This window comes from Sebastes fasciatus, chromosome 12 (assembly GCF_043250625.1).
Source record: "Sebastes fasciatus isolate fSebFas1 chromosome 12, fSebFas1.pri, whole genome shotgun sequence".
In the NCBI taxonomy this organism is placed as follows: Eukaryota; Metazoa; Chordata; class Actinopteri; order Perciformes; family Sebastidae; genus Sebastes; species Sebastes fasciatus.
In genome coordinates this window covers 3,467,716-3,495,670 of record NC_133806.1, presented here as the reverse complement: position 1 = coordinate 3,495,670, position 27,955 = coordinate 3,467,716, and the positions used below count along the sequence as shown (strand labels likewise).

The 27,955-nt window shown below is 40.4% G+C and overlaps 1 protein-coding gene across 1 annotated transcript; it reads right to left on the bottom strand.

Annotated features, from left to right (window-relative positions):
• Window positions 1–1,887: 1,887 nt before the first annotated feature.
• Window positions 1,888–27,861, bottom strand: xrcc1 (X-ray repair complementing defective repair in Chinese hamster cells 1). Its single transcript, XM_074652615.1, has 17 exons — window positions 27,325–27,861; window positions 24,778–24,870; window positions 24,234–24,341; window positions 23,962–24,120; window positions 23,029–23,106; window positions 21,863–21,986; window positions 21,537–21,643; window positions 19,008–19,170; window positions 18,693–18,927; window positions 17,125–17,241; window positions 9,676–9,757; window positions 9,486–9,585; window positions 6,050–6,098; window positions 4,396–4,532; window positions 3,998–4,088; window positions 3,809–3,884; window positions 1,888–3,023 (listed from the first exon to the last, which is right to left on the bottom strand). Exons 1-17 carry the CDS (start codon window positions 27,373–27,375, stop codon window positions 2,916–2,918), a joined length of 1,878 nt encoding a protein of 625 aa, XP_074508716.1. The 5' UTR covers window positions 27,376–27,861; the 3' UTR covers window positions 1,888–2,915.
• Between the last annotated feature and the right edge of the window lie 94 nt (window positions 27,862–27,955).

Genomic DNA, 27,955 nt, shown 5'->3' with positions numbered 1-27,955 from the left:
TACAAATTTGAAGACACTCCCTTTAGGTCAGGGGTCAGCAACCTTTACCATCGAAAGAGCCCTTTTAGGCAAAAAAACAAAAACAGAATCTGTCTGGAGCTGCAAAACATTTGATCATTGTGATGAAGGTAACACAGTTTATAGTCTAAGTATATAGTATATAAGTCTAATGCAGTGAGGGCCAAAGAGACAATGAACTACGGAGTATTAGGGCCACATTGAAGGAAAATAGTCATAAAACTACGAGAAAAAAGTCGTAACTTTACGAGAAAAAAAGTCATATTACGAGAATAAAATCTAAACTTAACGAAAAAAAAGAAAATAACACATAAAAATGACTACTTTATAATATTATGACTTTTTTCTTGTAATCTCAGATTTATTTATTTTCCTCAATGTGGCCCTAATACTCCGTTGTAGGAAAGAGACGTCTGTAAATCAGTGGATAATTATTTTTTGAGGTAAATCAACTTCCCCGTACGAACACTCTACTAGCCCTTATTTAAATCATTAGGTCCTAAAAGTTGTAAAATGCACTAATAGGTGAATCCAGAGTTATTTCCCTACCTCCGTTCATGTGAATGAGACCCAGACGGAGGCTGGAGCGCGGATGTAGAAAGAGAACTGGATACAGCGTTGGAGGCGGGCTCCCGTTTATTCCTATGATGGTACATGTCCACATTGTCTATGTAAGCAGCCATGCAATGCATTCTGGTAGTGCGGCGGCGCGATTCGAGAGACAGACCGACGGCCGCTCCTCATTTGCATAAAGTTGAGGGCTAGTCTACTTTATGCAAACCACAGGCGTCCAACGCGACTCGCCGCCTCTGGAAACTCCCGAGAAACTCTTAAACTGACTGTTGTCGATCCAAAATAAAGACAGATTCAGCAACTGCATGGCTTATTTCACGCATAAAATGTTTTCAGACTGACGTAAACTATAGGCCGACGCCACACGTGTAGATTATAAGATAGCGGTGTTATTTTCACCGACTCTCAGAGTATTAGCAGTTTGGTTGAATTTTGCGGATTCTTGCCCTGCTGTTAGTTAAATCTAAATTGCATGGACCAAGGAAATGCTGACCTCTATTTCTTTGGAGCAGGTGGCATCATGTTCCACATTGCTCCTTTAAAGAAAAACATCCATCAGTTGTAGACAGCCAACACTGGGTGCCAGAGATGAGGATTACAACCACAGAGTCAAACAATGTTTGGCTATCTTAGCAGTCAGCCAAGGTCATTGCTAAGATTCACGGGAGACATAAAAATGCAAAGAGCAAAGAATAAATCTGACTGGAAGAGATTAAGGGGACGGGAATAGGGTGGAAACTCTGCTGTTTGAACAAAGTCAACTTGTCAAACGGGACAGTTTGAAAGCAGCCTATCCTCTCTGCCATCTTGACGACAGATATGAATCTAAATGAAATATGACATCGTATCTGCATGATGCCGTTAGCGGCTGTAAATTATCCTGCTTCCAGACCGACATGGATTTGACCTTGCACTCTGCCTTTTATGAAAAGCCAGTCAACGCCTGGTACGAAGGTTGCAGGAAGTGGTACGAACACGCCTCACACTTGCTTTTGCACACATCCAAACCTTTCCATCTTTCCTGCAGCCTCTCTCCCCTGCAACCACCCCCCTCCCCTTCTCCCTGTCTCACATCCACATACCAGCTTTCTAATCCCCTTGACTGAAGAGCAGAAGACCCGGTGGCACCGGGGTGTAAAACAAGACGAGAGGTAAATTAGAGAGTAGAAAGGAGCTCGAGATGAGAGAAGGAACGAAAAGGAAGAGAGTGCCTCTCAAGCTGTGAACACAGAGAGGAAAGGATGAGCGCAGCTAAGTGCAAAGACAGTTTGATGAATACAAATGAGAACAATATCATTAATACAAAAATCTAATTTTTATTTAGACAAAATAATTAAGTAGTATAAGAACAACAAAGAAAAAGAGTTGAAGATAGAGAAACAAGCTGCTTTGGAGAAGCAAGCAGACGGTGAGCTCTACGTGTCTTAACAAGCATCTTGGAAATCTCAAGTGATGCAAAACACTGACGTCCGTTTTACGTCCTCACATCTGCCGAGCTGGTCCATCTCCATCATATTAATTCCACAAACATGAATAAAACCAAACCACAAACTCAGATTTATCTAACTTTCACAACACATAGAAATCCATAATTTTCCCCACTCATGGCATTTAATACAATAAAGGGAGAAAAACAATCAGCCCCCCCCCCCCCACACTATTCATTTTCATTTGCAGAATTTAGTTGTCCTGTTTTTTTTGCATTTTGTGGCTGCAGTCTTTAATAAATGGTACTTTTCCCCTGACTTTGGGCTGCTCTCATAAGGGTCTGCCCGTTTACACAAGTCAGAGTCTTATCAGTGCCGCTGGCAGTCAGGACCGGGTGATAACTCATTTCCAGACAGAGCCTGAGGTAGCCGGTGGTGAGCAGCAGCTAACTGCAGCACAGGAACCGAGGGATTCAAACAAGTCCAGAAGCACAGACGGTGTGCTTTGTTCACCGAGGGCGCGCTGATGATGAAGATGTTACTTTCTGGCCAAGCTAGAGCTAACAACCTTCAAATAAAAAAAAGCTAATATAAATCTAAACCTTATCCAAACATTAACCTCAACAGACACCATTAAAAATACATTTTTCCCATCTTGGTCGAAAGGTGAGAACATCTGTGTTGAAAACACCTGAGGACTGAGAACATTTCATGAATAGCAAGTATAAAGTCAGTGGAAAAGGCATTAATGAACTACAAACGGTGTATTGCTTTTATGTAAGTGAAGCGATGAATTTGAAAAAGAATAAAAAATGTGTCTATGGCTTTCCCCATTGGTCAGGATATGAAGTGTAAGCGTGTCTGCGCACACCTTTGTGTGTACACACAGTGTGTTGTTCAGGGGACGACGGAGTAGGGTTGATAGGGCAGTAACTTTTGCCGTTCATTGACTGCGTAAATCCACGCGGGTTTGACAAAGTTCAGATTCCCGTTCTCCATCAGCGCCTGCGAGAGTGAAAGCCAGAGGAACAGAGAGGTCATGAAGTGTTCTTGTTGCATCATAAATGCATGGAAGAGGTATAAAGCTGTTGAAAAATTGAAAGCTCTGATTGTATAACTGAAACGGCCAATTCAGATGCTAACACGGCCTGCAAATGGCTGAAAACCAATTCTGACCCTCAATTTCAAACCGATTCAAAAGCACTTGGTCCCAACGCTGCTGTATTTTCACCAGGAGGGCTAAAATACTCAGGTTCCCAATTTGCTTCAATGCTTTTATTTGATGATACCTTGCAAAAGGAGTGCCTACTGCTTAAAAGAAAACGAACTCTGTGTGCTGGCGTGACGCTTTCTTTTCCCCTGTGGCTTTTTGAATAGAGATTTTCAGCTGTGCACTTTGTATAAATGAGCATTACATTTCTTGAAGCAATTAACTTCACAAAATCTTGCTTGTGAGAGTGAAAAATAAAAGCATGCATGCAAACACGCTCACATCCACACACACAGAAATGTACATTGTTCTTAACCCTCCTACAATTAGTATATCAAATTGAGTTCATGCACGCTGGTATGTGAGAAATTGCCTTAAATTGGGAAAGATGCGGGAGAATTGTGACCCCGGGAGGAAACCGGGAGAGGGCAATTAAAAACGTGAGCCTCCCGGGAAAATTGGGAGGGTTGGCAGGTATGTGGGGCGGTCGTTTTGAACCGGGAACACAAAATGAATTAACATGAAATGAACAGGAGGGTTGTGTTAGACATCATTACTACGGAGAAAAGACTCCACTCACGTCTTCAAAGGAGTCGTGCCACCCTTCACTGGTCACCACAAACTGCACCTTCTCCGTCATGTACTCCTCAATCAGTCTGAAGCAAAGACAATATTGTGGTTTTTATACAAACATTTAATTGCAGAGATTTTCACAGTGAATTCCCACGACCATTTAAAGTTGTACTGTACTTGCAGAAGTCTTTCTCACCCGTTAAAGGCGACGATGTATCGCAACAGCAGGCGCCTCTCGTTGTTAGGAAATTTACCATAGAGGAAAAAGTGCTTTCCTTTCAGGAAGTCTGGAAGAAAATGGGAAGAGAAAGGAGCAGAAGAGTGCAACTGATAACTACACAATATGTAGGAGGAGTAATTATAGGTGCTCTTTGATAAAAGGGGAGAAAAGGAGCAAAGCACCAGAGAAAACAGAAAACCGTACACACTTTAATGCTGGTGTGTGGAGTTCCTGAAAGGCAGAAAGCAATCCAATTACTTTCTGTCAGGGTTTGCAACGTCCGGCGAGTAAGGAAGGACATCTGTTCCTGTGATAGGAACAGGAGCAGACAAAAGAGACTAGAGGACAACGGAGACAAGAACAGAGAGACATACCTGGTAGCTCGGGGATGGGGTGATCTTCTTCAGCCTCAGCGTCTGTGTTTTCATCTGTCGACCCCCCGTACGGATCCTCCTGTTTCACCGTCTTCCCTCCTGATGCTGCTTTCTTCTGTCTGCTCTCATTCTCCACCCTATTACAAGGACAGGAAAGGGACCCCTTATATCTTTTATGCGTCACGGTTCCATGTCTGCCTCTCAAAAGAACAAACCTCTCTGCGTCTCGCCTTCGGTTTTTTTTTGTCTTCTCTGAGTACTTCTTCTAATGGCGGTCACAGCTACATTGGCAGGTCAATATAGATCTCACTTGTATGGAGCTAAATAATCTGTTAAAGAAAGAATTAAAGCTAATTCTATTGCGTCGTAAATTGTAGAAGTTTGTGGATTAATCAGAAAAAGTGAATTTTTACCTCCTGGTAGAGCTAAAAGCAAAGTCACGGGTCTTTATGCTGTGGGGGCACGAATGTCTGTACCTCATTTCCAATTCATCCCAGATTTGTAACTCTGAACCAAAAAAATGTCGGTAAAAGGCCGAGGTCACCGAAATTGTTAAGATTCATTGTCTGAAAACCATACATTTCTACACAAAAATCCATAGAAATCCATCTAACAATTGTTGGGAATTAATCAGTGGGCTACAGCCGCCCCAATAACAACATGTGACGTAGCGCTGAACAACCAGTGACCAGGTCACAGACTACAGCGTGCAAGGATGAGCTGGTATATTATGAGTTGGTATATTAAACTTTTGAAGTACGGCAAACGCATCTTTCTTCTCATAAAAGCTTTAAACCTGCAGTAGGCAGAATGTTTTTGGCATCATTGGGCAAAAAATTCCATAATAACGTCTTTCATCTTAACGTCTTTTTTCATTGCCTGCCATTGTGGCAGACAAGTATATATATATATTTGTGAACGTCTCATAACAATAACTCAATGGCACCTCCGTTAACGCTAGTAGCACCGCTATTTATCCAAGCAGGACTGTGCTGCCCACCGGCTTCTAACAGGTAACGTTACTAACATTCATCCTGCCGATTTCAACACAGATTTGTTGTATGAGCGTTTTTTTTTCTCTCCGCCATGGCTCCGGTCCCAAACAAACTGAAACATAATACGCGTGCTTATGTGTCATTGTGCATGCGTAACTGTCAGAAAGCATCAATACAGAGCAATTGATGGTCACGGAGGCTTGACATGTCAAGAAAGCGGACAACTACGGTTCTCTATTCCCATCACTAGCGTTTTCCCTGCCTGCCAAAGGGGCGGGTATCCTGATGATTTGCCAACAATTTACCCGTATTTGGCGGGTGGTATTTTCAGACCCTGGGAGCACCGGAGGACTCCGGAGCGGAGTAAACCGGAGGACACAGAGGAACATGATGTTCTTCAGATAACCTGTCTCATGCACTTTTTAATCACATTTGCTCCATTTCTACCCAATGCAGCTTTAAATGCAGCTGATTCTTCTTCTTTTAGCGAAAATATACCGTCCAAGTCAGTCAAAGTGGAATTACTGATTTTAGAATGAACTGACTAGTGGAGCAACAAGAAAGCAGAGATCAAGTCAACAACCTTTAATTAGACGGAAAACAAACTCGTCCACATAAATATTACAAACGGCATCATTGACATTATGTGTTTTGTTTACCTCTGCAGCTCGTCCTCCGTGTCCACAGCAGACTCATCATCACCGCCTCCTGTAGAAACCAAGAGTTTATTTGTCAAGATGGTAAAAAATAAACCTTGTCTGGCTTATCTTAATGCCTGAAAAGGCCTTGCAGAAAATGATGTATGTGATAAGTTTTATATATCTATAGTTGACCATGTCAGTTCACTGACAACACAAGGTTGCTGCTACAGCCTTGTACCTTAAATCATAAAACTAATTAACTATGATAATCAAATGTCCAAGAATTAAATCTGCTTTATATATGTTTTTGTCATTTCTGAAAGAGTTCGATCGTTCTCATGTTTTCTACAAAGTGCTATAAAAATTTAATTTTAATTTGAAAAGCCACATTTCTATGACACACACACACACATATCAGCAGTTCAAACACCGTAACCTTGTTGGCGACACTTTCCATTACCATACAATCCTGCGCTGTTGAGGGGAAAAGACGAGCAGGTCTAATTAAAATGCCGTCCCCCTGTATGTGTTTGGTGGGTCAGCGTGTGTTGTGTCGCCTCACTGATGCACATCGGCACTTTACCTGTGGCTTCGCATTAACATAGAAATGAGAATCATGCACAAGTCCCTTCACAGTGATTGCATCTCGCCTCCGTTTCTGCTCTCCCCCTCAGACAGCATCTACAGTACGTATGTTGCTCTATGTCCTTTTCACGGCAGCGTTGTCAACTCATCCATTTCCAAGTGCTTCATAAAGGTGATCCCTGTTGTCTAATCCCCGCGCCCTCACATTGTGCCCTTGCCCCCTCTCAATTCATTCAGTCCTCTTCAGCTCCAGTGCTACCCTCTCGCTGCCTCCTTAGTTGGAATGAATCACTTTCCATGAGTCACAGCCACTGGATCTGCCCTATATATACATGCAACCTGTGATTTTTAAGGTTGTAGCAGGCTCAGTTTTAGAGCTAGAGTGAAGATTCTTTCATCATAAGAAGGAGGCTAAATAACGCTCCTAACTTACGCTAAATGTTGGTGAGGATAAACTGGCATGGCCATTTTCAAAAGGGTCCCTTGACCTCTGACCTCTGACCTCGACATATGTGAACAAATGCCCACTTTATGATAATCACATGCAGCTGTTGTTGCCTGTTGGGCTGCAGTTTGCCATGTTATGATTTGAGCATATTGATTTATGCTAAATGCAGTACCTGTGAGGGTTTCTGGATCAATATCTCTCATTGTTTTGTGTTGTTAATTGATTTACAATAATAAATATATACATACATTTGGATAAAGCAGCATATTTGCCCACTCCCATGTTGATAAGAGTATTAAATACTTGACAAATCTCCCATTAAGGTACATTGTGAACAGATTGATAGTCCTAATATATATATATATATATATATATATTTGTAAATTGAGTAAATTCTGAGAGAAAAAAATAATAAAACCTGAGGAATTATAAATGATAAACCCTGATTTTCAAACGCAAACAAAAGAAAAATTAATAAAACAATAAGATTAATTTTCGGGAATTTAGTTTAGAAGCCTCTGTTTTTTCTGATCTACAGATGTTAAGTTGATGTTACTTGGAACAATATTATAGCTCAGACACTTTCATTTGCTCCCCCCTTTCTAATCCCCGTCTTTTCAGAACTGGACTATATTTGTTCGTACAAACTGGCACTTTTGTCTATTACTGTATGTGAATACCAGCTTTTGAGCATTTATTGGAACATAACCCGAAGAGTTTCCTTTAAGTTCAACATCACTTTTAAGTGAGTTAAAAAAATGCACTGAAGTAAATAAGCTGGCCTACATGACTTACAAAAGCTTCAACAGACAGGAGAATTTAATTTTGTGAACTTCTTCTTGTTTTGTTCCTTTCCACTCGACTTCTATCCAGACTCTAAGTGCCTCTTTGATCTTGGCTGTCATTCTTCCATTTCCTTTATTTCACCTTTACAACGGTCCGACTGCCCGGTTCTTCCCCTATTCATTACTCCCTGTCTCAGATTAACGTTGGCTATAAGTCAATTGAAAAAATACAATTGAAGCCTTTGTAAGGCAGAAGATGGGCTTTTTCTTTCATCCCGACAACAGGTTCTGTAGAACGCAAAGAAATACAGAGAAGTGTGGAGTCACTGAAGTGGCAGTGCTGATGTTGACTGAATCTTAAACGGTTTCGGGACGGGTTACATTTTTTTCTAGGGCTGTCAGTCGATTAAAATATTAAATCCCCATTTTTATCTGCTAAAAATTTAGTTAAAGGGAGATTTGTCAAGTATTTAATTCTCTTATCAACATGGGAGTGGGCAAATATGCTGCTTTATGCAAAATGTATGTGTACATTTATTATTGTAAATCAATTAACAACACAAAACAATGACAGATATTGTCCAGAAACCCTCACAGGTACTGCATTTAGCATAAAACATATGCTCAAATCATAACATGGCAAACTGCAGCCCAACAGGCAACAACAGCTGTCAGTGTGTCAAGTGTGCTGACTTGACTATGACTTGTCCCAAACTGCATGTGATTATCATAAAGTGGGCATGTCTGTAAAGGGGAGACTCGTGGGTACCCAGAGAACCCATTTAAATTCACATATCTTGAGGTCAGAGGTCAAGGGACCCCTTTGAAAATGGTCACTACAGTTTGTCCTCGCCAAAATTTAGCACAAGTTTGGATCATTATTTAACCTCCTTCACATCAAGCTAGTATGACATGGTCGGTACCAATGGATTCATTAGGTTTCGTGTTTCATATGATGCCAGTGTCTTCACTCTTCCTTTAAAACTGAGCCCGCTACAACCTAAAAATCGCAAGTTGCGTTAATGCGTTAAAGAAATTAGTGGCATTAAAGGCCCCTAATTTTAAAAAAGTGAGATTTTCATGTTTTTTTTACTACTATACACTTAAATACTGTGAAAGTATCGAAACGCTCAATCCACAGGGAAATACACACAGCCCGTATTCAGAAACTCTGCATTTGAAACAAGCTGTCAGGATTTCTGCCCATTTGTGATGTCACGAATATACAATATTTAGACCCTTGACACAGTTTTAAACGTAAACATTCTAAATGTGTCCCAGTTTATTTCCTGTTGCAGTGTATGTAAATAACATCAGCTGACAGGAAGTAAAAATGGACCCAAGCTGTTGCCTAGCAACGCAATTCCGTTGCAATTCCGTCAAAATGCGCTAAAACGGAGCGTTTCAGTCAGAGGGTGAATACAGGTATATTCAGGCAGACAGTACGAGGAAAATAAAGGCTTTTTTGAACATTACAGCATGAAAACATGTTCTTGTAAACACAAAATACAAGTATGAACCTGAAAATGAGCACGATATGGGACCTTTAAAACTAATTTGTGTTACCGCCTTATTATCGCGTTAACTTTGACAGCCCTAATGTTTTCACTTTCTGTTAAAGTAGTTTGACTCAAACCTGGTTCGTCCACATCAGTGGAGCCGGCATACTCATCGTCTTCATTCTTCTTCTCTGGTGTCTTTTTGGGGGTCACTCGTCTCTCCTGCTTCTGTGGCGTCTGAAAGAACAGCATGGACAGAACGTTAAAACTGACTGACGGACTGGAAAAAAGGATTTAGTTATCAGACCGTTTTGTATACAAACGCACCTTTGTGTTCATTTCCTCGTCACTCTGGTCGTCCACTTCCATTTCACTCTCCGAGCTCGACTCCGCTCCATCCATCAAATACCTGGAGGAAGACAAAGAACGAGTGAACAAAATGTGTCAGGATGATTAAAGGCCAGAGGGGAAAAGAACGCCTCCACAATATATCTTGCTACCAATCAGCTTTACAATGTTTCAAATGGCAGCGGGCCATTGTCGAGTAATAGTGAAACGAAAGCGAGGTTCAGAGTGAAAGTAATATTTTTCACCAGACGTCCAATGTCCTGATGTTTAAAACATTACCAATGCTTGTATATTAAATACTTTGAAGTTTGCCTGCTGGGAGACGAGTCTAATCTACTGCAGGAAGAGGAAAAACCTTTCAACCACGTCATAAATTAGGCTTTGTCCCAGTACTCCCCCCACAGCCTTTCCTTGTTTCACGGTCACTCTCGCTTAAGAGTGGCTCCTCAAAAAGGGAAAGCTACGATGGGCAGCAGTCAAATAACTTATACAACAGGACAGCAGTCATCACCAGAAGCCGTCAGCAAACAGAAACCATACAAGTCAGACTGAATGCTGCATTACAGCTCCTACTATTCAGTTTTCTCTTGAGCTATCTGTAAGATGTTCCCATAGAGTGTATATAAAGATGGACGACATGACAGCTCCCCAAAAGTGAAGACAAAACATCTCGTTCGCCGCCTGGTGGCTGGCTGCAGTAGAGGTCATAAAGCCAGCCTATGTTAGTGGATAGCACATTCAATTCAATTAATTTTTAATTAGCATCAAATCATAACAAAAGTTATTTTGAGATGCTTTTTATGTAGAGCAGGTCTTAGACCGTACTCTTTAGGTTAGAGACCCAACAAGAGATCCCACCAAGAGCATTGCATTGCAAATCGATTCCTCTTATTGATGCTTTCCGACTTGGCGCTACTAAACCTGAGGGGACGCACCCTATTTTTCCCTGATAATGCGACACTGTGAACAACAATCCGTGTTTAAATCAGCAGGAGGAGAGTTAGTAACGATAGCTGTTAGCAGCCGGTGGGCAGCACAGTCCTGACTGATTAAATAACGGAGCTACTAACGTTAACGGAGGTGCCATTAAGTTATTATTATGAGGCGTTTAAAGTTTGCTCAGGAAAAATGACCATTGGGTGAAGGTAAATTACGTTATCATAAATCATTCAAATGTAATCTCGTAAAATTAAGTTTTCTCGAGAAACTTGAATAAATCCAGTTGTTTGAAGGAGATGTTTTCACATCAATATAAAATAGATATTAGAGAGAGAATTATGACCCGTTTAACTTCATAACAACTTACCAAGATTTTTTTTATTAATAAAAGCAAATATTTAAATAATCATTTGAATTGTGTGTTTTTATGCAAATAACCACTATAGATGACAATAACAAAGTACAGTACAGTACTGTGGACACTAGCCTCCCTCCACGGTGTAATTGGAACACTGTAATTTACCGTGTATATAATGTTTTTGTGTAAAACATATCGAGCATTGAATGACATCAGATCTAAAATGTTATTCCTTTATTTAGCGCAGAGATTTCAAAAGTGGCAGATACAATTTCTGATTGGCAGATAAAAAAAAAATACTTGCCTGTCACAGTGGCAGGAAGTGAAAAAAGTTAATTTCAGACCCGGCGTCAGTAAAGTCCAGTGTCATATTGACCATTTTAAAGGGCAAGGTAGGACCTGGAGTGGAAAATTTAGTGGCACTTTACTTCATTGCTAATACTATTAATGCTCCATGTGACATCAAGTTCAGCGACATGCACTTGTTGAATCTATAAACTAGAAAGCATTCATATGTAAGATGGGGTACTACCTCTGTCTTGGCTACACAGTCCTTCAAAGTTTCCATTTTCATAATAATAAATATCAGAAACTCCTTATTTGCATCTAGATACAGATCTGCATCAGAATACACAGAGTGACAGGCAATCATGGAATAATGTGCCAGTTTGTGTACATTTGAGTTGGACACTATTATTAATCCAGATCAGAAACTAAGGACTTGTTCTTTGTCCCTTAGCTGAACTTTAAAAAACATTTAATTGAAATATGTTAAAATTTTTGTAAAAAATACTAACAAAGCTAAAGCAGAGTGCAAACATCAGCCTCCTTGTAGCAGATAATTAAAAAAATCAAGTCAAACCTGAAAAAATACAAAAGAAGCAGGAAAAAGATTGCTGTTAGCAATCTGTAATCATCTCTGCAAAGGTTAAGAGAGTGTGAGGAGAAATTAAAAGCAGAATCTTCTGAATGTGAGAGAGTTCAATGAATCAATTCATCAGTTTCTACGCACCCTCTCCACATATTCCCTCAAGCCGCTAAAAAGTCACCTAGACATCATCAGCTTGAAAGTGCAGAGTCTCGAAATACCACCGGTAAGGTGTAAATATTTCCGCTCACACTGTAGGAGACATTTTACTGACCTATGCTTGCTTGTTTCATAAACCTTAGTGCCCAGGAAATTGGAAAATGAAAGAGGAAACCGGGGGCAAGGGGAGTAAAGCAATATCTGTTGCTTATGGCAATAAGTGTTGTTACCTCAAAAGCAGCCAAACAAGCTTAATCTGCTCGGTTTACAGAGAACTGGAGACACAAAAAAACCCATATATAATAACTTATAAAGTTATGCTAGAGCTGAAACGCTTTTGATAATTCATTTTTTTGTGTTTGCTGTGTTTGTTGCATTTCAACCTCTCTCATCTCATGGAGCTGAAAACAATTAATCTAATAATCTAAATGGGTCAACAGAAAGATGATCAGCGACAATATTGATAAACGATTAATACAACTTTTTTTTTTTAAGCAAAACTGTCAAACATTCGTTGTTTCCAGCATCTCCAATGGGAGGATTTTGCTGGTTATTGTTCCTTGCCAAAATTTAGCGCAAGTTTGGAGCGTTATTTAAACTCTTTTGCAGCAAGCTAGTATGACATGGTTGGTACCAACGGATTCCTTGGGTTTTCTAGTTTCATATGATACCAGTATCTTCACTCTAGCTTTCACTCTGAGCCCGCTGCAACCTAAGAATTGCAAGTTGCGTTATTGCATTAACGAAATTAGTGGCGTTAAAACGAGTTTGCGTTAAGGCGTTATTAACTTTGATAGCCCTAATTTTTTACACTTTTGTCTCCGTACACTTCAGGATACAGTGAATGTTTTCAGACAAGAACTTCTAAGTGACTAAGTTTTATTTGCCGTAGATTAATCACGGTGTGATTGTTCTGATATTTTTGCTCCGACATGAAAACTATTTTCATTTCCTCTTGGGATGTTGCAGCAGAGCCGGGGTTTTAATGACAAATTAGTGTAATTATTCAGCTCTATTGTGATGGGATGTTGTAGAGCTGCCTGAGTGTTTCCTGCTCTCCTCTCTTTCTTTCCATCTCTGGATCCTCACTGATTAGATAATGACTACGCAGAATGCATTTCTGGGGTGCTTAGCTGATGTTACAATCTCTTTAATATATACACTACACAGTACGTATACAGGGCAGGAGCTGAAGCGGTGCATTTGCCTCCTGTAAGAAAGTGCTTGTGTGCATGATGGAGCAACAGTTTGAGAGTGTGCGTATTTGTTTGGGCACTTGTCATCATCAAAGTAAGTGGTCCCTTTAATTACCCATAGCAGATGCAGTTTTTAAATAAAGGATACATCATCAAAGCTGCACACTCCACGCGCTGCACAATAGCAGTGCTGGGCAGGGGAATGGATTATTCTGACGACAAGAGAGGGGCGAGGGCGGGGGTGAGGGATCTTCGACACAATCGGGAATTGACTGAGACGGGCGAGCGCGAGGGAGAATGACGACACAGGCTGCAGCGCACTTTTTGAGAATCTTAAAGTAATGATCAGATTTCATACAACCACAGCGTTGTGTTTGCCATCGCCCTTCAGCCGTGTTTATTGAAAGAGGTTTCCCCATCGCTCTCTCAGACTCTTTGCATGGCTCTTGTTCAAACCGAGGCTGTCCAGAATAATCCCATCAAAACGTACCTCTGACCGCTTTCATTTCTGGCTTTGAAGACGAACATAAGTAAAGTTTGTATTTCTGTGCACCCAGTCGTATCACCAGATTAATCCTGCTGGAACTGAATACGATAATGTCTTTGAAATGATAGTCACATCAAAATAACTAATTATAACCGAAGGAACTAATAACAAGATCTCGACGGTTCTTGTTGTGACTGCAACCTGACAACCTTGTACAGATATTTTTACTTCTGCGTATATTCCGTATCATAGCAACCAGACGCAACCAAAGCGTCTCAGCTGACAAAAATGGCAGCGCCTCATTGCCTTTCTGTGTTCTATTTAATTCGTTTTAAAACTGAAACTGAAATAATATACGTAATAATAGCCTAACAATAAAGCTTTTTTATATAGTGCTAAAATCTGGATAAATTCATTATTAATAAAAACAAATTGCGCAGTTAAGCCAATCATTCTCACCGCAGGGGAAATTCCTTCACGGCGACAGCCCTATTTTGTGAGATTAAAACCGCCAACATTAAGCCCCTTTCGGTTACATGCACTTCATTCTGAAAATGAGCAGAACATTTCACAAGCAAGAGTCATTCAGCTTTTCCTGTAAAAGTCAAATCATTTATAAACAGAAGCAGAACATTTGTATCAGCTCACAGAACAAACTAATGATGGACTATGGCGCTTTTATATTGAGCTCTTAGAATTTAGCACCACCCGCGAGGTCTGTCACAATTATTACATAATCGCCTGATCACAATTATTTGACTGGGATTATTTTGCGTAACTGTTACATCCCACATTCGAGGGGATTTAAAGCCAATGTTACATTTGGCAGCGATTAGAAAGTGAATTAGGTGTGTTTCCATCAGCTGTTATAAATGAAGTGTCAACCTGAGCACAAGGTTCCAATGTCAGGGAACATAAAACATGGAAACAAAGAGCAGATGGGCCGGTTTCTCTGTTTCAGCTCATATGAGACTGTATTTGTTGCTTTCCGAAGCAAGATGAAGACAGAGATGAGAGGTGCAGATGACGGGTCTCTTGATCTATAGCTTTATAGAGAGGCTCGGGTGCAGCGGTGCGTTTGACAACTCTGGGGAAAGTTATGCTGGAAATTGTGGTTTCCATCCAGCTTCTCTAATGAGATAACTCACATAAAAATGTTTGATGGAAACATGGTGTTATAAGAGTAGCGTGGGTCATCTGAGAAAGAGCTTACGGGCGTAGCGAGTGTGCGGTCAAGCGAGAGAGAGCGTGACGGTGGATTTGCTCAGAGCAGACAGCTGTTGGTGATCGGAGCAGAGAAGACAGTAAAGAAAGCCACATTAAAGCTGCAGTAGGCAGAATGTTTTTGGCATCATTGGGCAAAAATTCCATAATAACCTTTCAGCATATTGTAATTCAAGTGTTCTGAGAGAAAACTAGACTTCTGCACCTCCTCATGGCTCTGTTTTCAGGCTTTAGAAAATGTAGAGAGAGCGTTCCTATTGGCTGTGCTCCGGCTGGCGGGCGGTGCTTGGTATTTCCTCAGCTGCCGGGTCCCAAACTTTCTAATTTTACAGCTAAACAGTACACTACTAGATGTTTCTGAAAACGTTTGAGGAGAGAAATAGGCATTAACGTAACAGAATATTGATTCATATTTGATCAGCGCTGCCTAGTTTGACCGTTTGGTCGGAGTTCGCAGCGTTTCTGCTGCTGCTGTCAGCCCTTTCTTTCTACATAGAGTTTGCCTTTCATATTGATAATGATCATTTATATTTATTTTCAACGGAGAAACATTAATCCACCATTAAAACCCCGTACTTTATTCATTCATGGAGCCCTGCAAGTCACTGCATTTTCTACAACACTGTCCTGTAAATATTTCAGAATAAAAGCCTCTTGTTGACAAGTCAAGGAATTCTGTCCACAGAAAGAGAACTTTTTTTTCATGTCCGTGACATATTCTACAGATGTCTAGACATTGAAACTGTAGTAATGTAGCCGGTATGATGTCAATATACTGTCAAAAGATCACTTTCGCTGTCTACTGTTGCTGTGAACCGCGCGGCTCGTGGTAAAAATAGACGAGACATCGAATCTCTAGAAGAGACGCAGCTCACACGCAGCCGAGCCGTGCTGCTCTAACCTGTTAATATGGACGCCGAAATGAAAAAACAACACACGCTGCTGACGTTCCCTGTGTGGCCCGGGCTTGAGACGCACCAGTAATCTTGCAGTGTGGCGGCCCGGTGGGAAATTGTTTCATCCTCGTGCCACAAACAATCACTACAGAAGCAACAAGTATGAATGAATTCTTTAAATGATAATGCACATTCAAACAGTATAACCCAAGTACCAAACTATACCAATTAAATTGGACCTTCCATTGCCCAGTATCTACATTATTCAGTAGACACAGATTCATGTGGGGCGATGACAGAAGACATCGCGAAAGCTCGCACTGTAATGAGGCATATAATTAGAGAGCTGCTGGAGCTGGCTGGGGTCGAGTTTGTGATCACAGCAGGAATCAGCTGCTCAAGGTTACAATGTTCCCTGTAGCAAGTGGGCATCACTGCTGTGAGGGGTGTATTTTTGGACGCTTCAATCAGTGTGAGTGCTGTGCACAGATTGTACGATGTAGAGGTACAGACGTGGCTTAAGAGAGAGTATTAATCAGATGAGGATTCATACGTTGGACACGTGCTCCACACTAAAACCAGGTCAGTCACCCTGTGGAAGTGCCCTTTAACAAACGCTGAATCCCATCCAGCTGCTCTCAGCTGAGCTCAGGCCTTTCTACAAGTCTGAGTTAGTCTGAGAATATCTAGTGAATGTACAGTGGACGTTTGTGCAGAGATAACTGCTGCAGCTCCTCCAGACCAACAGAGGTTTCCCGTGTCTTGTGAAGTGACGGGGCTCCGCAGAGAGAAACGTTATCGTCTCCGACCAAAACTCCGGCGTCTCGCCTGTTCCCTCCGGCCGCGGTCGGGAGGCTGAGGCAGGAAAAGCCAACACTAGGATCAGCATTGATTCATGGAGAGACCTTGGTCTGGTCAGCTAACATTACTGCCAAGCAGCTGAAATATAGAGTGATATTATGCTTTAAGCTGACGTGTGTCGCTTCACTGTTTTGACCAATGCTCGTTTAGGTCTATGTAGAGCGAGCAACAGGGCGCTGACTTTCGTTGACTTAACTGCCTCTTTAAATCTCGTGTTTACCAGAGATGTGGTAATAAGTTTCTTGTAAATGAGTCATTCAGCATGAAAAGAGCTTAAAAAATGACTTGGAAATCTTAGTCGACTAAGACCAAAACTACCAATTAGTCAACTAATTGACTAAGAGGGGGCAGCCCTACAAGCATCACTACAGTTTCACTTCACTATTATCACCACGACATCCTCTGTTGTCAATAGTGTGTTTTGGATTTCGCCCTCTTACCGTTTATAGGAGAGCTTCTGTTTCCTCTTATGGCAGTCCATTACCCACTCCTTCCGTACGATGATGCCCCCTGCTGATTTCACCTGGCTGTACTTGGGGGTGTTGGCGAAGGCACAGCTGGAGATTAATGGGCCGAAACAGACGTGCACACACACACACACACACACAAATAGACACACGTTACATCACTAAAGAGAAGCTGACAAGGGCAATAGTCCGCTCTGACAGCAGAGATCAAGATGCAATCAAACTGAATTACTGAGAGTGCTAACAGGGCTGTTACACAATCATGCAATCTGTTTCAATAATAAAAAACCAAACACAGATAAAAATCTCTCATGAAAGAACATCTGGAACTATAAAGAGACCATCATTTGAAAAATGTTTGCACTTTATATTAAATAATGCTAATATAAAATATTCATTCTGTCCCACAGCTTAAACTTCATCACATATAGCAGCCACGTTAACATAATATTTAAATGTCAAACAATTTACAATGTGCTGAGTACAGCAATGAAATGCGATCAAAAATCACTTTTGTCGACGATGATTAAAATCTGATTGTCTGCTAACATGCTGCCGTTTCACCATGTATACTGTCTTTTGGCCTATCGGCAGCTCTTTTGCACTTGCTCCCCATTTCTGTCTTCACTTTCTCTTTATGGAGGCGTATTTCTGAGCTGTATTTTAGGACTTAGTTTATTGTGTCCCTCGCAGCAATAACTTTTTGATGTGGTAGAAATACAAAAATCTGATTTTATTGTGCGTTTTTCTGTGAAAAGTGGTAAAAAAGAAAAAGAAAAAACACAAGACAGACAGTCAAGTTAACTTAACAAAATGGTCAGTAAAATGACATTGGCACAAACAAGTCAGACTACGGTGGGTGGACTACTTTACCACTGCAGGTAGGGCTGCACAATTAATCGAATCTTAATCGCGATCACGATTTTGGCTTCCCACAATTAAATGAACATGATCGACTGCGACATTGACGTTTAAAATGCGCTCATAGAAAACTCTGCTGCATATCAAATCAAGGCTCTTCCTAAACTAACAGCCAGCCACCAGGGGGCGATTGAGATGTTTTGGCTTCACTCTTGGGGAGCCGTCATGCCATTTTGCGCTCACTCTGCAACGACAGCCTGTGAAAATCTTCCCTGAATGTTTCGGCCTCAGTTCAGAGTAGAAGAGTAATATACTGTAGATGCTGACTTTCGTTGACTTAACGGCCACAGGTGTCGCTGATAACAAGCAATTTCTGATTCTTACAAACAATCCCTTTAAATGTGAAGTGCAATAAAAAAAGTTTGTCCCTAAAATTAATCGATAATCGTGATAAATAATTGTGATCTCAATATTGATCAAAATAATCACGATTATCATTTTAGCCGTAATCGTGCAGCCATATCTGCAGGTATTTCAAGAAAGCTGCACTGTTCCTTTGAAATATATGCAACAATTAAACAGACTATTGGTAGGTTTTCTGTATCAACACTTGTCATGCAAAATCTTTGCAATAAGGAATAAGGAAAAAAGTAAGTAATGGATTCATAAATGACACTTACATGAGGTGTGTGGAGGTGGCTGTCCAGTCGGTTTGGTATTTGGCTCCCATGTCCATAGCCTTCTCCCTCAGCTCCCCTCTGAAAGGGTTTTGGAAGCCGCTGAGGACAAACACGACCCCCTCCATCATCCGTTTGAATGGGACCTGCTGCGCATTAGCTTTCTGTGGTTTGGCTTTAGGTTCGGGTTTAGATTGGCTCTCCCGCTTCTTGTCAGCGGACTTCTGTGCCGGGGAAGCTGGAGAGACAATTGTGAAAAGTCAAGGAAGTCAAGAAACTATCCGTTTGCTAAGATTCAGGCTCTGATGGAAGTGTTACCTTTCGTGGTGCTGGGGCTCGGCGTGCTGGCTGGGCTCGGCTTGTGTTTGGGGGTCGCAGCTTTACCCTCAGGTGAGCCAGCTGGGCTTATTTTCTTCGTGGATGGCGGGCCGGAGGCAGACTGCCGCTCTTTACTGAACTCAAATTTTCTTTTTGCTGGTGGCTATGAAGAAAAAATTAAAACAAGTCACAAAACAATATGGCAACTCTTCAGGTGCGTTGAAGGAGATACTGATGGATGACGAGTGGTAAAAAGTAAACGGCCACAAACTGTCCACACTTCCATTTCATTTAATGCCAGAACAAGGTCATCTGACAAATAAAAGTACATTTAATAAACCTTACTCAAGTGTAGCAGACAATTTTTTCTATTCGTCATGGGTGAGCCATCTGAGATAAAAATTCTCCTCAGTATGCAAAAACAATGATTCTGCAGATTTATAGATCATTAACCTTCATAAAAAAAAAAGTTGAGAAACAATTATACTAGAAAGTTGCAAACAGAACTGCATCTACTGGGATATCTTTTTAGGGGCAGTTCAAATGCTGCAATTTCTGTGCCCTTAAACCCATTGTTGTGAATGTAGACGCACGGCAAGCCGCCTCAAACGCGTTCCAAAGCACCGATTTTGCAGGACATGACGGCTGAGTTGCAAGATAAAAATGGGATAGCTGTCAATCGATTAAAATATTTAATCGCGATTAATTGCGTGATTGTGTATAGTTAATCATGATTAATCTCAAATGAATCAAACATTTTTTATCTGTTCCAAATGTGTCTGAAAGGGAGATTTGTCAAATATTTAATCCTCTTATCAACATGGGAGTGGACAAATCTGCTGCTTTATGCAAATGTATGTATATATTTAATATTGGAAATCAATGAACAACACAAAACAATGACAGATATTGTCCAGAAACCCTCACAGGTACTGCATTTAGCATAAAACAATATGCTCCAATCAGAACATGGCAAACTGCAGCCCAACAGGCAACAACAGCTGTCAGTGTGTCAGTGTGCTGACTTGACTATGACTTGCCCCAAACTGCATGTGATTATCATAAAGTGGGCATGTCTGTAAAGGGGAGACTCGTGGGTACCCATAGAACCCATTTACATTCACTGATCTGGAGGTTTGGAAAGTTAAAGCGTTAAGGAAATTAGTGGCATTAAAATGTATTATCGCGTTAACTTTGACAGCCCTAAAAAATAGTTCAACATTTGGAACACTGCATGTCTTGAGACGAGGCTCAATCAATAACAGCCAGCAGATATCTTTTCTTTCTTCCCTAAATATCAGTCTACGGTACATATACAGTATGTAGGAGAAGTTAATCATTTTAGTGCAGGGATATCCAGAGCTTTATGATCCGTCCCACGGACTATTTTACTTGCTTCACCCTTTCTGTCCAAGAACGTCACAACATCCAGTTGAACGGTCCGCCAAACTGACACAGAGAAATCAAGCAGTAATTTACTGTGAGTGCTGGAAATCCATTTATCTTTGTTTTGTCTGAGTTTAGATTGGTCAGTGAGGCTTCCTGCTAAATTACCTAAACCTTTATCATCGTCACACGCAGGTGTTGGTTGCTTAGTAACGGCAGGTGCGGCAGGAGCGCAACTTCCCAAGCACCTTGGATAAAAGCAGCACGGCTAGAGTTTTCCATGCATTTTTAGACTCCACATGGGAACTCCACAGGCTACTTTCTGATGCATAGACAGGTGTATTTGTGCAGTCCTAGATCTTTCTGTGTTTATTTTTTGCTTTTCAAAAGTCAAAGAGAGATGTAACAGAACGTCACTCCCCCGTCCTCCTGGTTTCCTTCTCAGAGTGGGCTCAGGCAGAGTTAAATTGATGTACTGATACAGGCAATGTTTATGTATTTCTCGAGTAAAATGTTTTCAGAAACATCTTGTAGTGTACTGTTTAGCTGTAAATGAGGAAGTTTGAGGAGAGAAATAGGCATTACAGTAACAGAATATTGATTCATATTTGATCAGCGCTGCCTAGTTTGACCGTTTGATCGGAGTTCGCGAGAGATTGACATCTGCTCGGAGACGGCAGACTCCAGATCAGCTCTGATTGGTTGTTTTCCTCCGGTCTGTGAATTCTTACAGATGCCGTTAGGAGCACCAGAAGACACCGAGGCACATGATTTTTTTTTCAGATTACCTGTCTCATGCACTGCTGTCAGGATATAGTGACCGTTTTGCTCCAACATTTGCTCCAATCTGCCTACTCCAGCTTTAATTATAGTTTGTTTTCTGATTTAAATTCATTTCGGTTAATAAGTCAAAAGTTAGATTTTTCATACACTATAAATCAAATTAACTTTCCCAGACATGATGTGGTAGTTAAAACTAAAAACTATAGATCCCATCCGACAACAAGCTTTATTGGCTCTGCTTCTTCTTCTCTACGAACCTCTCAACTTTCCTGTTGTCTAAAGGAAAAACTACTGCTTGTTAAGGGAACCGATGTTTGTTGGCTGTCCTTCAGTGGAGAAAATGATGGTGGTGTTTAGTACCTGTGGTGAGGCAGAGCTGGAGGAGGAAGCATGTCCTGACGAGTGGGAGCTGCCACCAGCCTGCAGGGCAGCAGCAGCGTAACTCAACTTCTCACTCTGAGGAGACACTAAGCAGAGAAAGTGCAGAGGGCTGCTGAAGGAACAAAGTAGCTTGATAATAAAAAATGCCTTTGAAATATCTCTTAAAGTACATAGCTTTAAGCCTAATTAGTGCTCTCTTGCCGTTTTTTTAATCATTCTATGTAATTAGCATTTTATTATTACAAGGACATGAAAGAACTTAATTGGGCTTCAGCAGCTGGTAAATTTAAATATTTGGTTTTTACCTTTGAGTGGAGTGCTAGACTTTGTTGCATTGTCCCGACTGAAGAAGAGGCTGCCAGGCTGAAGGCTGGGACCAGCTGAAGGAGACTCATCCTTCACCCTGAACTGTCCCAGCTTTGTCAGTTTCTGACAGGAGAGAAGAAAGAGAAGTTGAAAGCCAAAAGAGAAGGTGGAGGGACCGGCTGGAGTGCGTTTTCAATTTGACAAATTATTAGGGATGCACCAATCCGATGCTGATATTGGATATTGGGCCGATACTGACTGAAATAGCTGGATCGGGTATCGGTGACGATGGGCCCGATCTATTCAATTCAAATCTATGTTTACGTCATGTTTACATGTGTGCGTACTACGTCATGCATCAGAGAGCACGCTGGTAGACTGCACAGCTGAGGGAGCGGACAACAAACGTGTCAGTTGTTCGGAGGTATTTCACGGTTGCTGCGCCAACAAGTTCTACGGCTACTTGTAAAATCTGCAAAGCCAATGTTTGAAAGGGCGACAGTAGCACCGCAAAATGTAACACAACCGACGTAATCAAGCACCTCCAGAAGCATCATGCCGAAGAAATCAACGAATTTTGAAGATTAGTTTACCTAGTTGCTGGTGTATGATTTATTATTTTAATAATAAACATCCATTCATTTATATATATATATATATATATGTATTTATTTGTTACATTTTGTTTTACTAAGTTAGGAAAGCAATGTTTAAGTCAAGCCTGATTGTGCCGTAGTTTTTCGTTGGAACAGCGTAGCCACACGCGAGTGCGCATAGGAATTTATAAGAGTGTAAGTGTAAGAAGTTACAAATAGTACCTTTAACTGAAATGTGTCACATCATGTCAAAAACTTAGTATAACAAAGGACCAGTAGTAAAGAAAGTTTACATTGAATGTCTGTTCAGATAATTTGGTTTACTTATTTTTTGATCAGGCAGTTTAAGACAACATTTCAAATTTGAGATGTCTGTCTTCTGTACAGGGTTTTATAGAAGACAAAGTTGATTACTCTCAAAGTATGTTATCGAAAAGTATTGTTTTGGTATAAGTCCCGAAAGTCAGGAATTGTATCAGATCAACTATCAGTACTCGCCAACAATATTCTCATGGTTTCAAGTGAAAATATCAGAAGACAAAAAAAAATCATCTGTAGGCACGACTTACCGGGGGGGTTGTTGGAGGAGGATCATTTTTGTCAGGCGGTGAATGAAACTTAACGAAGGCCAGTCCGTAAGCTATGTTCTACAAAGTACACACAAAATCATCGTTGTTGATTTAATATCACAAGTAGCAACGGATATATGCTTCATTAGTGTCCACTTTCTTTTCACAGAAGTAACCTTTAATTCGCCAGTTATCTCAACTGAACTACTAAACACAACATCTACTAGGGATGTCACGATACCAGAGATCTAGTACTCGATACCAATACCAGTGAATTTCCACGATTCTCGATACCACGGTAAAAAAAAAAAATAAAGGAACATTATAAGACTTTACTCGTCAGGTATAGCTCTGTAGACCGTAAGAAAACAGCAGAGGCTGTACACGTACACACAAACTCTCTCTATATATATCCTCAGATTGCAAGCAGTAGTTTAAAATCATATTTAATATGAATATTTATTTAAAATGTTAATGTTATATTTTGATGAAAAACAAAAAACACCACTTTTCAGAGATTTAGCAATAAACAACAAAAGATCGAAATTCAGTTTGTTCAGTTTTTTCCCAAACGAGTGAATCCTCTTCTCAAACAAATCAATAAAGGTTCTCATACGTACGTAGGCATCGTACGGTACCTTCCGTACTGTAGGAAAAGAGTACCGTCACGTTTTTAGAATTTTGGCATCGCCTTGGTACTGAAGTATCGGTTCTCGTGACATCCCTAAAATCTACATCTACAGATGCAGCTTCAATACAAGTAGATCCTTATTGTGCCGTGTGTGTAAAGCAATAATATGTACGGTTTATCAAAGTCAGTTATGAAAATATTCCAAAATAAAAATGTTTGACTTTTGGATTCTGTTGATTAAGAGTTAGATGAATTCATCAGTTTGCACTCAGTGTTTTTTAATTAAATGACTGGGCCCTTACCTTGCTGTATGGCTGGCTACACACTATCTTCACTCTGTCCCACTTCTCCTGTGCGGTGCTCTTCTGCAGCTGCTGGGGCCCAAAGAAACGCACCCGGTTCAAGTTGGTGCCGTTACGGCTCTCCGTGGGGGACATGAAGGAAGACGTGACCAAAAGAACCTAAAAGTAAAGAAAGATTGACATCAAAGAATGAGGAAACAAAAACAGTAGCAGAATAATTACAATAATTAGGAGGTGATATACTTTGTACTTAGTTTGGATTGCAAGAATACCTCATAGTCCTGGTCTCTGACAGCTGAAGAGTTCCCCACCAGCACCTCGATGAAAGCTGACCCTTCATTTCCAATATCAACGCTGTGCACCTGCTCCTCCTTCTCCAACTGAGAGAAGTAAAACAGAACAGGTTATCAGAGCTTTACACAGGAAACAAAGTCGAAGGAGCTCAAAGAATAGATGAAAGAGGTGAAAGTATTTAACCAGTCTCTACTTTTTAACATGTTTATGCCAAGGAAAATACAATCTCCTAATCAACATGTCCAAGTGCCTTTAACATGTTGTGTAAAATCGTATAATCGATGCTATTATATTATAAAGTAGTAATTTTACATGTTATTTTCTTTTTTTCTCATGAAGTTATGACTTTATTCTCGTAATACTACGACTTTTTTTCTGGTAATATTATGACGAGGGATCAAATTAGCCGCATCACAGTTTTTAGGAGTTAAGTATCTACAGCATGAAGTACACTTCAGATCAATAATGACAAAACAACATGTAGTGTGTAACCACTGCTGGGTTGGTGGTCAGAAATCCTACCTGCAGAATGACAGAGGTCTGCTTCTCCCCGGGTCTGGCTGCTTTCCACTTTCTGTAGGTGTCAGAGCTCAGCAGGTTGTCGGCCTTGTGAGTCTGTTTTGCAAACATAACAAGAAGTGAGTGGAAAGAAGGGTCATATTTAACTACATACATATATATATATATATATATATATGTATATATATATATATATATATATACATATATATATATATATATATATATATATATGTATATATATATATATATATATATGTGTGAAATACATTTGTCTGTGCAATATATCCTTGATGCAATATACACCTCAAGTGCAACTACCTTTGTTTACATTTTATTTATGACATCTACCCTAACTATTTTAGAAGTGCAATTACCTCCGTTTACATTACATCAATTTTTTATACTTCTAGTGTAACACTTCTGTTTATATTTATTTATTACATCTACTTTACCTGTTTGATTTGCTTTATAACTGTGTGTTTTACCTGTTATATGTTTTATCTGCCTCGTTTAGGCTTGTCAAGTATTTGTTTTAAAGAACCGACCAGAAGTGCAAACTGTGAATCCTGTTGTATTTAATAAGATGACAATAAAGCTTATATATATATATATATATATATAATTACATATATATATAAATACATATATATATAAATACATACATATATATATATACATATACTGTATATATATATAAAAACATATATATAAATACATACATATATATATATATATGAATACATACATACATATATATATAAATAAATACATATATATATATATATATATAAAAACATATATATATATATATAAATACATATACATATATACATGTATATATGTATATGTATATATATATATATATGTATATACATATATATATATACACACAATGGGTAAAACATTTTTACAGATAAAAGTCCAGTGAATAGTGAGCAGTGAATAGTGAGCAGTGAATAGTGAGTAGTGAATAGTGAGCAGTGAATAGTGAATAGTGAGCAGTGAATAGTGAGCAGTGAATAGTGAGCAGTGAATAGTGAGCAGTGAATAGTGAGCAGTGAATAGTGAGCAGCGAGTAGTGAATAGTGAGTAGTGAATAGTGAGCAGTGAATAGTGAGCAGTGAATGGTGAGTAGTGAATAGTGAGTAGTGAGCAGTGAATAGCGAGCAGTGAATAGTGAGTAGTGAGCAGTGAATAGTGAACAGTGAGTAGCGAGCAGTGAATAGTGAGTAGTGAGCAGTGAACAGTGAGTAGTGAACAGTGAACAGTGAGTAGTGAGCAGTGAGTAGTGAGCAGTGAATAGTGAGCAGTGAATGGTGAGTAGTGAATAGTGAGTAGTGAGCAGTGAATAGTGAGCAGTGAATAGCGAGCAGTGAATAGTGAGTAGTGAGCAGTGAATAGTGAGTAGTGAATAGTGAGCAGTGAATAGTGAGCAGTGAATAGTGAGCAGTGAATAGTGAGCAGTGAGCAGTGAATAGTGAGCAGTGAATAGTGAGCAGTGAGTAGTGAGCAGTGAATAGTGAGCAGTGAATAGTGAGCAGTGAATAGTGAGCAGTGAGTAGTGAATAGTGAGCAGTGAATAGCGAGCAGTGAATAGTGAGCAGTGAATAGTGAATAGTGAGCAGTGAATAGTGAGCAGTGAATAGTGAGCAGTGAGCAGTGAATAGTGAGCAGTGAATAGTGAGCAGTGAGTAGTGAATAGTGAGTAGTGAATAGTGAGCAGTGAATAGTGAGCAGTGAATGGTGAGTAGTGAATAGTGAATAGTGAGTAGTGAGCAGTGAATAGCGAGCAGTGAATAGTGAGTAGTGAGCAGTGAATAGTGAACAGTGAGTAGCGAGCAGTGAATAGTGAGTAGTGAGCAGTGAACAGTGAGTAGTGAACAGTGAGTAGTGAGCAGTGAGTAGTGAGCAGTGAATAGTGAGTAGTGAGCAGTGAATAGTGAGCAGTGAATAGCGAGCAGTGAATAGTGAGTAGTGAGCAGTGAACAGTGAGTAGTGAACAGTGAACAGTGAGTAGTGAGCAGTGAATAGTGAGTAGTGAGCAGTGAATAGTGAGCAGTGAATAGTGAGCAGTGAATGGTGAGTAGTGAATAGTGAGTAGTGAGCAGTGAATAGTGAGCAGTGAATAGCGAGCAGTGAATAGTGAGTAGTGAGCAGTGAATAGTGAGTAGTGAATAGTGAGCAGTGAATAGTGAGCAGTGAATAGTGAGTAGTGAATAGTGAGCAATGAATAGTGAGCAGTGAATAGTGAGTAGTGAATAGTGAGCAGTGAATAGTGAGTAGTGAATAGTGAGCAGTGAATAGTGAGCAGTGAATAGTGAGTAGTGAATAGTGAATAGTGAGCAGTGAATAGTGAGCAGTGAATAGTGAGCAGTGAGCAGTGAATAGTGAGCAGTGAATAGTGAGCAGTGAGTAGTGAATAGTGAGCAGTGAATAGTGAGCAGTGAATAGTGAGTAGTGAATAGTGAGCAGTGAATAGTGAGCAGTGAATAGTGAGCAGTGAATAGTGAGCAGTGAGTAGTGAATAGTGAGCAGTGAGTAACTTACTGAGTCCTCGGTGCTGCAGGAAACGACGTGTTTGAGTTGTATCTCTGGCATGTTGGTTCTCGGACTCTCTGACAGGTTCCACACAGACTGATTAATGAGCTTTAATTATTGTTTTGTCAACCGAGCTCTATCGTAACCAACTAAACAACACATTCACATAAAGTCCCTGTAGTGGCTGAACATTAAAGCCTGTTAAACTGCAGTAGAGTCAGTCTGTTAAACTGCAGTAGAGTCAGTCTGTTAAACTGCAGTAGAGTCAGTCTGTTGTCGGTCTGGTGTCGGTCTGTTGTCGGTCACAGACCGGGAGAGCACGCTAGCAGACAATAGACACACTGAACTCTTCCTGATTTAAAGCCTCCTGCAGCTCCGTTACACAGCAACCTTTAACACGGTTATATACCGGACACATCGCCGCTCACTGTGGCATCACATTAGACATCACAGAACACATACTAATGCTTTTAATCTTAAGGTAAACATGCGGAGAGTGAACTCATATTCCCACCAAAAGCCTGGATGTGTGTGTCGGGCTGTGACGCATCTTCCGCCCAACGGGCTTCCCATCCAATCAGAGGGCGTTGTGTTCTTCTTCTTTGGTGTTTATTGGCGGTTGACAAACCGGCTTACTGGG

Bases quoted from the DNA above. Each gene is read 5' to 3' on its own strand.
- xrcc1 (XM_074652615.1), bottom strand. From the start codon at position 27,375: ATGCCAGAGATACAACTCAAACACGTCGTTTCCTGCAGCACCGAGGAC. The intron at 24,121-24,233 runs GTATTCTTGCAA...CTTTACTTTTAG, and splicing joins TCAGAGACCAGGACTATGAG to GTTCTTTTGGTCACGTCTTC. The intron at 4,089-4,395 runs GTATGTCTCTCT...ATTTTCTTCCAG, and splicing joins CCCCATCCCCGAGCTACCAG to ACTTCCTGAAAGGAAAGCAC.